The sequence below is a fragment of the Anarrhichthys ocellatus genome, unplaced genomic scaffold (assembly GCF_004355925.1).
Source record: "Anarrhichthys ocellatus isolate YVR2014 unplaced genomic scaffold, GSC_Weel_1.0 scaffold28, whole genome shotgun sequence".
Taxonomy (NCBI): Eukaryota; Metazoa; Chordata; class Actinopteri; order Perciformes; family Anarhichadidae; genus Anarrhichthys; species Anarrhichthys ocellatus.
Genome location: NW_022280058.1, coordinates 3200560 through 3214372, shown reverse-complemented (window position 1 = coordinate 3214372; position 13813 = coordinate 3200560). Strand labels below are relative to the sequence as shown.

General features: G+C 42.0%; 2 protein-coding genes across 2 annotated transcripts in view; one reads left to right on the top strand and one right to left on the bottom strand.

Moving 5' to 3' along the window:
* The first annotated feature begins 3552 nt into the window (after positions 1-3552).
* On the top strand, positions 3553-5383 carry apela (apelin receptor early endogenous ligand). Its single transcript, XM_031863349.1, has 2 exons — positions 3553-3850; positions 5231-5383. The coding sequence occupies exons 1-2, from the start codon at positions 3775-3777 to the stop codon at positions 5317-5319; spliced, it is 165 nt and encodes a 54-aa protein (XP_031719209.1). The 5' UTR covers positions 3553-3774; the 3' UTR covers positions 5320-5383.
* Positions 5384-6707: 1324 nt separating this feature from the next.
* tmem192 (transmembrane protein 192) overlaps positions 6708-13813 on the bottom strand; it is a 10926-nt gene continuing 3820 nt past the window's right edge. The window contains exons 5-6 of the mRNA XM_031863348.1: positions 8047-8152; positions 6708-7495 (exon numbers count right to left, since the gene is read on the bottom strand). Coding sequence (XP_031719208.1) covers positions 7381-7495; positions 8047-8152 — 221 coding nt within the window. The 3' untranslated portion in view covers positions 6708-7380. The remainder of the gene's footprint in view (positions 7496-8046; positions 8153-13813) is intronic.

Below are 13813 nucleotides of genomic sequence, written 5' to 3'. Positions count from 1 at the left end.
TAACTGTTTGTCCATGTTAAGCGTACCTGTGTGTGTACAATGCAATAACGTTCGTCTCAGTGGCAAAGAAACAGTCATTTTATGAGGCTCTGTTCCACTCAACAGGTTTTATCAGAGAGGAAGTTCTTTATCTGCGTGTCCTGGACAGGAGATGAGGCGAGAGGAAGAAGAAAGTGAAAATTGAGGAGGGGAGGAGAGGCCGAAGCTTCCTCTGACCTCGTAAAGATCACAGCTACTAGGAAGACTCGCAACAGAAGCAATAACAGAAGCTCTGCAGTCTAACTCTGTCCAACTCGTTCCTGAGTTACACACTCGTCCAATGACGAGTTTAACTGCCTATTAAAGTGGAAAGATCTTGGAGGATGGGATGCTGATTGTGAGTGTCAGATCAATGCTTGGGCTGCAGGTATAATGGAACATTTTGTGATAGTAATGCTGATACGATACCTTAGTTGTGGTAGCAATTAGGATTAATGATTTATTCGAATTAAATATTTATCCGAAGAGTTTTGTCTCGATTAATCGTTCAATAAATCAGTTTATAACATAAATGAGATAATAGATAACACAGAACAAAGTTTATAAAATAGGTTAAAATACTTTCACACGTTTCCAAATGTATTCAATATTTACTCTGATATAAAACAAAGAAAAACAGCGCAAATTCACATTTTAAAAAACTAGAACCAGTGACTTTTTCAGCATCTTTGCTTAACAAATTATTGAAATGATTCATTGATTATGAAACAATTGTTTTAATTGTTAATTGTATCAGCTCTCTTACAAATACAGAGACAGCACTTTATAACTACCATATTTACCATATTATATAAACATATATAAACATGTAAAGTTCTCAAATGTTTCATACTGTCAACATTTTGCTTAAAGAAATTGTCTAACATCAGCAAAATATTGATTTCAATGGGGCTCAATCTAATCAAAGAATAATTAAACTTGAATGGCAACGTTCAGCTTTTTCGATACTCGGTGCTACGGACACATTTCAGATTTGCTGCATTTCTCTCTTTTACATCATTACTTCCTGAATCTATGTTGATGGAACAAAACAAAATATCTGAAGACGTCACCTTGGATTCTGGAAAATTGCGTTTGGCATTATGTCATTATGTCATTGAGTAAACTATTTTGGTGGAAACATTTTGGTCGGTACTGAAGTCCAGTACCCGACGCTTATAATCACACACCAAAGAATAACCTTTGACAGGGGCCCGAGGTTCATCTGTGCAGTGCAGCCCTGCCAAGGTACTGAAGCAGTTTAATAGGAGGTTGCCCTCTGTGTGTGTGTGTGTGTGTGTGTGTGTGTGCTTCTCTCCTAGGGGAGTGTTTGAGCAGGCTGGGTAATCCCTGTAAAGACGTATAATCCCCAGGAAGAGCAAATATTACAACACGCTCTACTCAGTCACACAGAAAACCTGGTGGGGAGAATTCGGTACGATTGACTTGTTTCTGTTTTGAAGGGCAGATAGTAAGAAGCTGAGAGAAACTGAGTTTAGCAGCAGTTGGATACAGTGGATACCAGGTGGCTCTGAATGACAATTGAAACGAAATTACCATATTCAAATAGGGAAAATAAAAGTTTTTTGAAAGACAATGGCAGCCGATGAAAAGCACAGCTCGCCACAGAAACGAACTACATACCTCGGCTGAGTGTTTGCAGCAGGATGAATGTGTGTGTACGCTAGTGAGTCTGTGTGTGTGTGTTTGTTTGTTAGCCAAATCCATGAGGAATCCCTGTCATTTCAAGCAACATTTTTGCAAACATCATAAAGCAATAAAGGCAAAATGTCAAAAGACATAATGAGACACACACACACACACACCACTAAACGAAAAACACAAACTCTGTCTCAGACTCTTTTTGTCCTCTTTTTTTTATATTTGTGAGGGCTGAAGAGCGCTGAGGGTCCAGATGCTTGTTCAAAGTCTCCGTGACTATGTTGAGCCCCTGGTCCATTAGTGTCCTGCTGCTTCTCTAATCCTCATTCACATGTAATGGCTGACATTTCATCTTAATGTGTTAATTCATTAGCTTGGTGCTGAATGGAGAAGTCTCAGTCCACAGAGACGGCCGTAAGCAGACACGCTAATGAGTCCCCACACTTTGCAAAAGTCACTGCAGAGCTAATGCCAAGTGACCTGGTTTACCTGCAGGGAAATCCCCTGGTATACCACCAGCTGACAGCCTGCATGAGATGTTGGGCTGCGTATTATTGGGATATTTCCATGCTAGTGCAGAGCTTTTGTACCAAAACATTTTTTGATACCTGAAGAAATTCAAACAAGGTTACTACACTTTGTTTTGTATTTAAACACAAGAGATTTGCTCAGATGAATTAAGTTGTCTAAACACAAGCAGCTATGCATCAACTTTGCTTCAACAAAATATTTTAATTTGTTCAATTTTTATTCTAATAAGGGACTATACATTCAGAGAATAAGTAAACAAAGTCATTTGATGCCAGCTTATCTTTCAATACAATTTTTTCTGAAAATTTGGACTGTTTCAAACACATTTTGGCCGATAGCAAATAAAAAGCTGATATGCCCTAAGCCTAATCATCAAGCATCCGATGCCCTTTCAGCATTTTACACTTTTTGATACTCAGTGCTACAGACACATTTCGGTCAGTGACAAAACATTAGCCAGATGGATTTAGTTTCTTACAGAAGAAACCCCTACAAAACAGAAATCTGGCTTTTTAGAAAAATAAAAAAATTAAACTTTTATCAGCCTACAAGCACACCCTCCCAACATAGACACTCCTGCAGACAGACAGACAGACAGACAGACAGAGACAGACAGTAGATGGCAACCCTGGCAGACAGTAAGGACTCCTTTGTGTGTCGTTAGTCTAATGCATCACTGCATTTCATTCAATCAGGACACCCGGCCCCCGAAATCCTGGATGCAAACACCCCTCTCCACCACCCAAAAGCCCCAGATGTGTGTGTCCTCCTCAGTGCGGGGGTAGGGGACAACTGAGGAAGGCGGGATCTGGCTCTACTCTCGGCCTTGAAGAACCTGCTATACTTTCAACTTCTTAGATCACTGCCCTGATGTTTATAAGTGATAAACAAACATCGCCTGCTTCTTTAAACAACAAATTTCCCCTTGCGGGACGAATAAAGTATCTATCTATCTATCTATCTAAATATTCCAAACACTCATAGTTGCACGCACACACACACACACACACACACACACACACACACACACACACATTCATGCATACACAACTTGCACGCTGGAGAGCCTGTGTTCAAGGGGCAGTTGGAGGGTAAGGAGGGGGCTTCCTGTCATTCGAATTACCCTCTACATGTGGGGTCAACATGTGCAATGTAGAAGTCTGTGTGTGTGTGTGTGTGTGTGTGTCAGGGGTTGAGGTGGGGGCGGCTGAGGGAGCTACACCCCCTCCCCAATGCTCCACCTCCCTCTAAAAAGGCTGTATAAAGGAGGAGGGGGGAGAAGCACCTTTGTCACTTTGCTCTCAGACATAGAGACAATCACACTCTCACTGGACACGCAACCACTTTGAACGCACGCATTCCTCGGGGACCTACTTATCATCCTGAAGAGAAGAGCTTTTTTTCCGGGTACCGGATCCTTCCGTGGTGTGCCATCCGGACTGAAACAGAGCAGGAGAAAGAAAACCACGCTGAGCATCACCAGTCCTGCTCAGGGTCATCAAGACTCTCCAGACTTTTGGGTAAATTACCCTCAACTAACCTCTTCAGAACTGCTGCCCAGCCATGAGGATCTTCAACCTGCTCTACCTGCTGCTGCTGCTCGTCGCCGTTGTCGCTTCAGTCTCCTCCGTCAGGCCAGGTAAGCGTCCCAAAACTCAACCCGTCCAGGTGTTCAGGTTGGTCCAGCAGGTGTCCGTTAAAACAGGCCAGCACAACCATTGTCCCGTTAAATCACTGCGTAATGTACAAACCAGTGGAACAGTACTTTTGCTTCTTGCAAGCTAAATTAACGTTAACTAGCCTAATTATTGCTGGGTACAAATATGTAACTATAGCTTAAACATATTATATATTGCCCACAAACTTATTTTAATAACAAGTAATATCTAATAGCATCTTCGCTTTTTGGCTGCAGTAATGATAGAACTTTAACCGAAATATGAATTAAGCCCAATGTAGTGTTTGGGTTTTTAAATTTGGGAATTTTAGCTTCATTATTTTCTTTTTACACGCCCACTATATAAGTTATTTTTGATAAAAGGGAAAGCAGAGCTCATGCTGCTCCTGCCTGATGTGGATGCAACAGGTGCGCTTTCTGCACAAAATCCCAGCTGGTTAGCGGCGGTTATCTGCGTTAGCGCGTGTTAAACAGAGGGGCTTTGGGGCTCGAGGTCGTGATTAGGTTCATGTGATGGTGGTGAGGAGAGGATGAAGGGAGGAAGAGGGAGGGACGGAGAGCGGAGCGCCGCCGGGGATCGCACAGCGGCGACCCTCGTGAGTCCCTTTGTCCCCCGGCTGGAAGGCACTCCGGCGCGCTTTTGTTAATCACGGTGTTAAAACGCCATGCAAATACCCGAGCTGTATTAACATGACATGGAGGAGCAGTGCCAAGTGTAAAGAAGCCTACCTTCAGGCGTGGGGTGCAGTTTCTTTCAGAGGGGGGAGAGAGAAAGAGAGAGGAGGGGGGGGAGTCATAAAGTCATCTGGAAGTTTATCTCTTCCTGGGTTTGGCTGGCAGTCTGTGAACCGCAGGAGTCAAAGTGGATTTATTAGGGACGTTTAAAAATAATCATGTGTTAGGTCTGTGCGTCCCAGTTTATTAGAAGGGGGGGGGGGGGGGGGGTCGCCTCGAGATGGTAAATGGGTCCAAACAATAAAACCTATGAAAGGGGGGCTTATCTTTGGTCAACAGAGCAAAACTTGGTACATACTTAGGCTTTTGTTAGTTCCAAAATGTTACTTACTTAGAAAATGGTGACAGTAGGAAGTGTTGTTTTATCGCCTTTGGTGCTAAAAAGCTCAGGTTGAGTTACTCTCCTCCACTTGGGAATAATTAGGCCTGTCCGGTGATAAGCAGGGGTCCAACTGCAGACATACATCTAGCTTTTAAAGGACTCCTACATCTAAAATGACATTTGATAAGCAGTCACACACATTCAAATATAAATATTGCATGCTACAAATGCTATAAAACAAACAGCTTTATTCTGCATATTAAAATAAAATCTTTTTCTTCCAGATTTCCTGAAGCTACGGAGGAGATACAACAGGCACCATTGCTCACACAGACGCTGCCTGCCTCTCCACTCCAGAGTACCCTTCCCCTAAGGTGAGACATGTGCACTCATACGTGTTTCTGTGTGATAGATGGAACAAAACAAGGTTACAGAGCCGGCAGGTGGCAAGTTAAGAAGGTGTGTGTGATTAGTGGCAGAGGTGTGTATTCACATAGAACAGGCGTGCAGGGGGGGGGGGAGAAAGGCATAAATCTCACTAACGATGAAGAGGAAGGCTTTAGTCCCATGCGGACTGTTTAAAGAGAAGGGGGAGTTTCAGCTTTAATTTTTTTGGCTCCTGCACAGCTACTTAAAGCTTGTTTTTTTTTGTCATACCCCTAAATTATTTTTAGCTGGACACTAAATTCTGTTTTTCTTCTTCTCCATCACAGGTCGAAGCACAAGAATGAAGGTGACCTAAGGAGAGACATATGAATGTGAAGCATCTGCAGTTGTACGGCCCAAACACCATGGATGGGTCCCAGTACCAACACATGGATTGTAAAGTGGAAGAGACACCATGAACATGTCATCTAAAGACGATCAAGTATGTAGCTGCAAAAGAGCTACAAGGAACTGTCTGAAATCCCAATGAAATAAAATATAAAACCATGCTATGATTTGGCATCCTGGTGGAAAACGGATCCCAGTTGCAAGCACCTTCCTTCTGTGTCGACAATACTTTTGTGCTGAACGAGAACGAGTGAAAAGGAGCAACAACATCATGAAGCATATTCGACGTTCAACTTAAAAGCTACGGACCAAAGAGCTGGAATCATCCTCGTGAATGCAGCTACGATGAACAGCATCCACATAGTATTCCTACAAAGTGTCTATAATGCATGTACGCACTTCAAATGTTTGAGTTACATTTAAAACCTTTTTAATAAAAACCAAAAAAAGTATCAATGTAGTGTTTTGTTTTTCCTTCATGTGTTTGTGTGTTAAAACAACAAGAGGAATGGAATGAAGCAGTTTTGAGGATTGATGGTAATTGTGAAATACAGGTTTTTTAAGCCAGACTCCATTTTAAATGTGGGCTACTCTTAGGACAGAGTACAAGAACTCTCTGTAAATGTGTGACCTGTAAGCCTAAAATCAAACGTGGCTACCGATACCTGCTGTAGTCCAGATAACTGGGCTCTCAGCAGAAGCCACGTGGTAAAGGAGTCGTAAATGCAGCGCTCCCTGTGGAGTTAACGGACGCCAGAGCGTAGAGAAATCACAATGGGGCGCAAACACCAAGGGCTCAAACGACGACCCCAATATTTCGTTGACGTAGATTCCCGTGACTGTTGAAACTTAACACAGAAAAGGTGAGGTGGGACACTGCAGTGTCTCAATTGTTTGGGGCTTTTTCTATACTATATACAAAAAAAAAAAACCACACACTTACTTTGTGTTTCACTGAAGTATACTGTGTCAACTGTCACTCCTGAAAAGGCTTAAACACAAATGAAGTTTATTACATATTTATCGGAATCAGATCACAAATACACAAACTCAATGATTTAAACAGATAGAAAAAAAAACTGCTACCAAACGAAGCATTTACACATTCGGACAGATAAAATACCACTTACGGACATTTACAGCGGCGCACGATCTGTTTCTTTTGTTCGACCGTGATGAGTGAACACATCTCCGACTCCTTCAGCTCCTCCTCAGTGCGGATGAGCTCTAAAAACAATTTCGCCTCTTCTGTTTCTCTCTCAAGCGGCGGCGTCGTACGCGGGTCACCGGAGGTTGTTACACAGTGATAAAAAAAAACCCTCACCTCTGATCTGTGACCCATGACTGCTCTGCTCCTCCTCCCACTTTGCCTCTCTAACTGCCCTCCACTTACAGCTCACCTCCTCCTGCGTTATCTGTCCGTCTCAGGTGCCTCGTGGAGAAGCCCCCCCCCATCTCATGTCTGTGCGCACAGGTGCCTTGTGTGCACAGGGATTTCCTTGCTTTTAGTCTTTTATCCAGTAGTTTTTCCTTCTAGCTTCTCGTCATCTCTTTCAAACCCACAGATCCCCCTCTCCTTTGTGTCGAGAGAGCGGAGTGTCGAAGTGATCGGGCTCTGGCTCACGAGGAGGAGGAGGAGGAAGAGGAGGCCGGACTGTGGTCAGTGCTGAGCGGTGAGGTTGAGCAGCCTCTTGCTCAGTAAGGTGTTGTGCTGCTTCAGGTACTCTATCAGGTCGGCCTGTTTCTCCACCACCTCCTGCAGATTGGAGCCCTCTCTGTTGACACAAATAATAACACAGGAGCCCTTTATCACACGTGGAATCTGTAACACCAACGACATTTTTCTAAAACCAAACATGTCTTGTCCAAAGCCTTATATATAAATTGATCTCCAGAAACTGTTAAAGCACATGAATGAACCACCCTGTTGCAGTGTATGACACCTTTCTTTATTACCATGAATTAGGGAACTGAATGGGAACTTTATTTGGAGTTAATCGCTGACACGCCAACTTGCGGTTGTAAATACTGACTAGCACAGCAATTCTCTGGTTAAAAGTATAGTCCACAACAAATACAGTTTACTCCTGAATGAGTGGTTTGCAAAAAAACTACAGTCCCCACCTGTTTTAGGAAATCAATTCAGAGATCATTAAGCAGTTCTTTAAAAATATATACATCTTCAGGAGGAAAGAAATGCGTTTGAAGCCACAGACAAGCTGGAGAAGTTGGGGAAAACTGACTTTAGCTTTGATGCTTTCATGTCATATTTCTTAGTTTATTTTTCTCTTCGTTTTGTGTGGGTGACTGAGTGAAATCGGTGTACCTGAAGCCGGTCTCCCTCGGCAGACTCGTGACACTGTGGTTGAGTGAATGCTCTTCTTGGCTCACATCTGGTGCAGCTCGCTCCCTGTTGAACCGCATCACTTGGACTAAAACCACAAACAAACCACAAACAAAAAAAAAACACTCAGTTGGTTTCCCCTTAACATCCTCAAACCAGTGTTTTATCTTTCTCAGCCGCACATATAGACACGCAGACATTATCGGGCAGTGAGAGCCATCCTATTAACATTAATCACTCAGGTGACAAACTGCACACATTTGTGTGTGTGTGTGTGTTTTTCTTTTTAACAGTTTTCCATTCCTCTCCCTCTCCTAAACACACACTGGCTGTTATATCCTGCACTTAGTCCTTATGAGCTGCCATATCCTGCACTCAAACCTCTAATTCTCCCACGCTAAACATACACCTTTACACAAGAGGGGGGGTTAGCAGTAAGGTGTGGAGTGTCCAGTAGCTGGAAGAGGAGCCACAGCCAAAATATGGCAGATGTTGCTGCTGTTTGAATCAAGATAAGGCCGTGGTGTGTGTGTGTGTGTGTGTGTATGGTTGCAGGCCGAATGTGTGAGGAAGGGCAGAGGCAGCAGTGTTGATAAGACTTGAGTGTCATTAGCCAGAGGAAATTGTCAGGGAGGTTCTAAAGAGCGCTATCTTTACTTTGCTACAGTGCAGCATCTCAGCATCCACACTCACACACAATCTAAAGAAATACTGCACATTCCTGCATAATGAGGCCTTAAATCTGTGTGTGAGTCTGCGTATGTGTGTGTGTGTGCTTGTGTCGGTAAATATAGCAACAGCAAGCAGGTATGTGTGAGAGAGAGAAAGACATTCCAGAAAGACAGAGAAATGAAGAGGTCTGTTTCAGAAATGACAAAGCAGAAACACAAACTGCTGTCAAATAAATACCAACAGGGAAGAAGATTTTCTTTAAAAATAAAAAAAATAAATAAACGTGACAGATGTTTGCATGCACACGAGAATGACCAGGTCAAGGAAACACTTTGACGAAAGCATTTATATTCACAGCGGCATATTTAAAAACGTATATTAATGAGGCTAATAAATGTATTATGCTTTTAAAATGTATGATAATAGATTTACTTTGATTGTCCGACACCGTTGACTACGGTGCTGGTCCTCCATTGTTTTACATGTATGTCCCCCAGTGAACCGTGCAGCTTATGAACATAATAAAAAAAGCGGCAAAATAGAAAGCAGATAAATGAAGCGGTCAATCACTTTTTGTAGTACTGGTTGAACACAGAAACAAAGTCATATCTTAGTAATCTTATTGTATTTGGGGAAAAAGTTTATTATTAATAGGTGCTGTGGGAAATTCCTGAAATATCAATACATTTTAAAGGTTTCTTAAACATGCTATTGGTTTTTGAATAAGTTATTTTATAAATAAATTAGATATTATATTTTATAAAGATATATTGTAATCAGGAATAGTCCGTGTAAACATTGTTTAAGGGTTGTTGTTGGTCAGCAGAGAGAGAAAGAGTTAATAATTTATATAATGTAACTATAACGTGCTTTTGAAAGCTCCACAGGCTTCATTTTGGGCTTGTTTGTTTTTCTGTGTTGTTGTTTGTTTCTGGAACATGTTTTGTTAATTGTTGTTGTTGCTTGTGTCCGTTAACTTGTCTGTCTTTGCTTCACAATAACAATAAAAAAAAGAAGACGTGTACATGCAACAGTAATGAATAAGACTGAGTATTGTGCGTCTGTTACTCTTTCAACCTTAATTCCACCCAAATAGCTTGCTTGTATTTGTACTATTAGCAAACCTGTAAACACCCTGAATTAGTGCACAAACAGAAAAGGCTGATGGGTTATGAGGATGAGGTCATTCTGGTCTGTGGAGTTCAGTGTTACTACAGCAGGGCGCTAAAAACAGATAGAGATACTCTGATGGACGGACAGACGGAGCACCGGAAAGGAAGTGACACATTTCACGCGTCCCTGTTAGAGACTCCGGAGCACTCACACGACCGGGCAGACAGTGCTCAGACCTGTTTCCAGGTGATAACTGTGGAGCTGCGGAGGTGCTAACAGCTGATGGGTGCCACAAAACATGCTCACAACTGCACGGCCTGAATCAAAATCAAAGAACCGGGAGGAAATGGATCCTAACAACCACGGAGCCTGACAAGAGCGGCACGATCGCCATTCAGTAGCAACGCGGCACATTAAAGGAGTTCAAAAGAAGAATGCGAGTCTATGGTGTGTTAGAAAAGAAATGCTGCTCATGAATCTGTGTCACGCAGCTGTAGGTTCACAAGATGCTCATGCTTTACTCAGACTCATCAGTAATGTTAAATAATAAGCAACGCACATTTACAAACGCTAAGAAATGTAACTTTTGGTGTCCAAGCATCTGAGTATGGATGCAAAACTGAGAAAAGCTGTCCACAGTTACAGTTTTGATACTTTTACAGGAAGAGTACAGCTTGTAAGTACTGTAACGGTGGACAGGCGTTAACCTTCAAATCCTTTTTAAACTGCAAATGACGAGGCACACTGTTGTGGCTGTTGGTTAACTTACAGGCCTGGATGCTCCTGATCCTGACATGGGTTTGTGCAGGTTTCAATTTAGGGACAAACATGTTTCTATGACATGATTACTGTGTGTTTATTACACGATTAGTAAACTTAAAGTTGAAGCATCCCTGTTTAGAACAGACTTCATACAAAGCCTGGTATACGTTACGATAGGAGAGACGTTATGGTCATCCATCTGTATACAGTACAGTGCATGGAGGAAAGAAAAAGAATGAATAATGCAACTATCAGTGGGAGTGAAGCAAACATTCAGACTATTCATACGGTGCAGGAGTTCAACAACTGGTAGTGCAATACAATAGAAAAGCACAATATAAAAGAGAGTATCTGGTGTAGTGTATTCTCGTGTAGTGTTGTGTGGATGATGTAAGGATTGTTGATAATACAACATTATCATTTATCATCCCGCTATTGAATCGCCCACGTAGCTCAACTAGTAGAGTCCTTACCGCAGCGGCCCGGGGTTCAAATCCGACCTGTGGCCCTTCGCTGCATGTCTTCCCCGTTCTCATCCCCCTTTCCAGTCTATCTGTTCTATCTCGCTACTGAATAAAGGGCAAAAACAACAATCTTAAAGAAAGTTAGTAATGTTAGTCTTGTCGAATAGCACATGGCGGTTCGTGTGTGTGTGATAGTTATATGCGGTCTGTATCGGTTTGAGAGTGTGTGTCAACCCCGTTCCCTGCAGTGCTTACACTAAGTTCTGGCGAGGCAGAGGAGAGAGATGTATTCTAAGTTCAGCCTTTGAAGGCCAAGACATGGCTTTGATGTGCATGGAGGTCTATGGAGGGGAGTGTATTCATGTTAAAATGAGAGAGGCAGAAACATACAGCAAACCTCAAAGACACACACACACACACTCTTACAATGAGCATGCACTTCAAAGAGAAGTTGAACGAGGCCTTCCTGTGTGGACCTCATAGCTGCAGGCATTATATCTCTCCTTCGCCTCTGAAATTAGTTTTGAGTTTCTTCTTCTTCCCTCCTCGTGAACTCTCTGATGTCACCTTGACTCTGCATCATTCAGAGAATGTGCGTGTGCGTGCCTGAGGAAAGGTTTGCGCTGCGAGGCATCGCTGGGTTTGCGTCGTGGCTGACTGCACTGATCTGAGCAGGAATGTGGCGGCCGAACACAGATACCCCCCCCCCCTCACAAGCTGGATCCCCCCCACACTGTAAACACGGGGACAATGTGTGTGTGGGTGTGTGACCCTGTGTTTGGGTGGAGTGGGTCGAGGGCTACCCTTTGGCTAAGCTAAATCCTAATGCCTCTTATCTTCTCTTCGAGCCTCTCCGATATCTCAAACCGAAATCTGTGCCCTTCAGCTGCCAAACACACCTTTAATATGGATTTGCTTTCATTACAGATTCTTCAATTTCAATATCCTCTGGTACAGCGGCTTTAATAGCACTTTTTCTTTACTGGGAGGAAGGCCAGTGCATTGGACTTCATCTAACACTATTTGGAATATCTAAATATGTATGTTTATTGTCTAACTGTTGAAAAATATCTCAGATTTTAAATTACAGATTTGTTTAGTTTAAAATACACACTAAAGAAGATTTATCGCAGAATACTGATACTAGTGTGAGGCTGGGTATAATTGAAAATGCTTTGATATCAGTGCCAAGTTGCAGAAGGTTCCGTGTCATAAACCATAGAATTCTTGATTCTTTACAGTTTTGAAATTAAACCTTTTTTCTTTTTTTAGATTTGTATCGACTCAAGCTTCTAAACTACACCAAATAAATCCAAATTACTTCGTCTTACCACAAAACAATTGTCTAAAAACTATGCCTCAATACAATTCAGTCTAAAAGAAGCAAAATTATTTACTTTTGAGGAGTTTTTTAAAAGTAGGTGGTAAAGACATATTTCATGAAACAAACAGCTGAGATTTAAATTAGATTTTGCAATATCTACAATTCACACTAAATGTTTTATTTAATATTCAAAAAAACGTGTTACAGAACTACATACATGCCACTAGAGCTGCAAGACCTGTCCTTTCTGTCTTTAAAGATCCTGATGTTGGCGTAACGCAAGTGCACTTCCTAAAGTTTGGAGTAATCTCGAGATTCTACCAAGCGTGTAGTTTTCATGAGACGGTTGCTAAACTTTTTTGAATAACCACCAACCCCTGACCTCAAAATCCAAGATGGCTGCTCCGCACATCAACAGTAAAAAAAAGTAATATATGGTTTATTAGCACTTCTGTCTTAATTGTGTAAAATTAAATCAGACATTTAACAATAACTACATTAAATCCTTATAAGTTGTTCGAGGCCCAATGCAGAATCATAATGTACACCGTAAAATAATATTGGAACAAAAGAAGACATCAAGCGGAGTCACATCAGGGGATGTTCTGTGAAAACAGCCGACACAGCAGAAACGTTTGCACTCGAACCGGCGAAACACAATTTGTTCCTCTATCTGCTGTACTGCACTTTATATAGATGGATGACAATAAAGTCTGTCTTCTCTTGTCTCTCTCATCTCATTGATAAGTGAGATGTCACCTGTGTAATTCAAAGCATGTGCAGAGAGCATGTTGGGATAATTATAAAAGTCTCCCTCACTCAGCAGTTAAGTACGACGTATATATTTCACATGAGAGACAGCTGCAGAACAGCATTTAATTCACAAGGTAAGTTACGACTAGTGAAGTTAGTCAGTTAGTCATACATTTGTCATTTTTACACGTTAAATCAACATTTTGTAGTTTTTTATTTCATCCAGCAAAAAAAAACCTAAATAGCATCCATATCTATCTCTACGCTCTCAGATGATTTGACTTGTTCACAGATAATTAGGTAAAGTGTTACAGTGTGGGCGGAATGCTCCGTTGTGTTGCAAAGGGGTTGAATCCCTCGGGTAGGTTTTTTGCAGCTTAAGGCCGTTTCAACAAAGCGACCGACACACTGGAGTCAGATGGAGTTAATCTAAACTCAACCAATTTGTTCCCGACTTCAAAGACAAGAATAAAAAGACAATAGATGGATATGTGGGGGTATCATCCAAAGTTTGCATGGTGTTTGTATCAAAAGCAAATAATCAGCTGATCGGCAGAGAGAGAGAGAGAAAGAGGGAGACAGGGTGAGAGACAGAGGGAGAGAGAGAGAGACAGAGTGGGAGAGAGACAGAGGGAGAGAGACAAAGTGGGAGAGAGACAGA

Coding starts and splice junctions, on each gene's coding strand:
- apela (XM_031863349.1), top strand. CDS start 3,775: ATGAGGATCTTCAACCTGCTCTACCTGCTGCTGCTGCTCGTCGCCGTT. Junction 3,851..5,230: donor AGTCTCCTCCGTCAGGCCAG/GTAAGCGTCCCA, acceptor TTTTTCTTCCAG/ATTTCCTGAAGCTACGGAGG.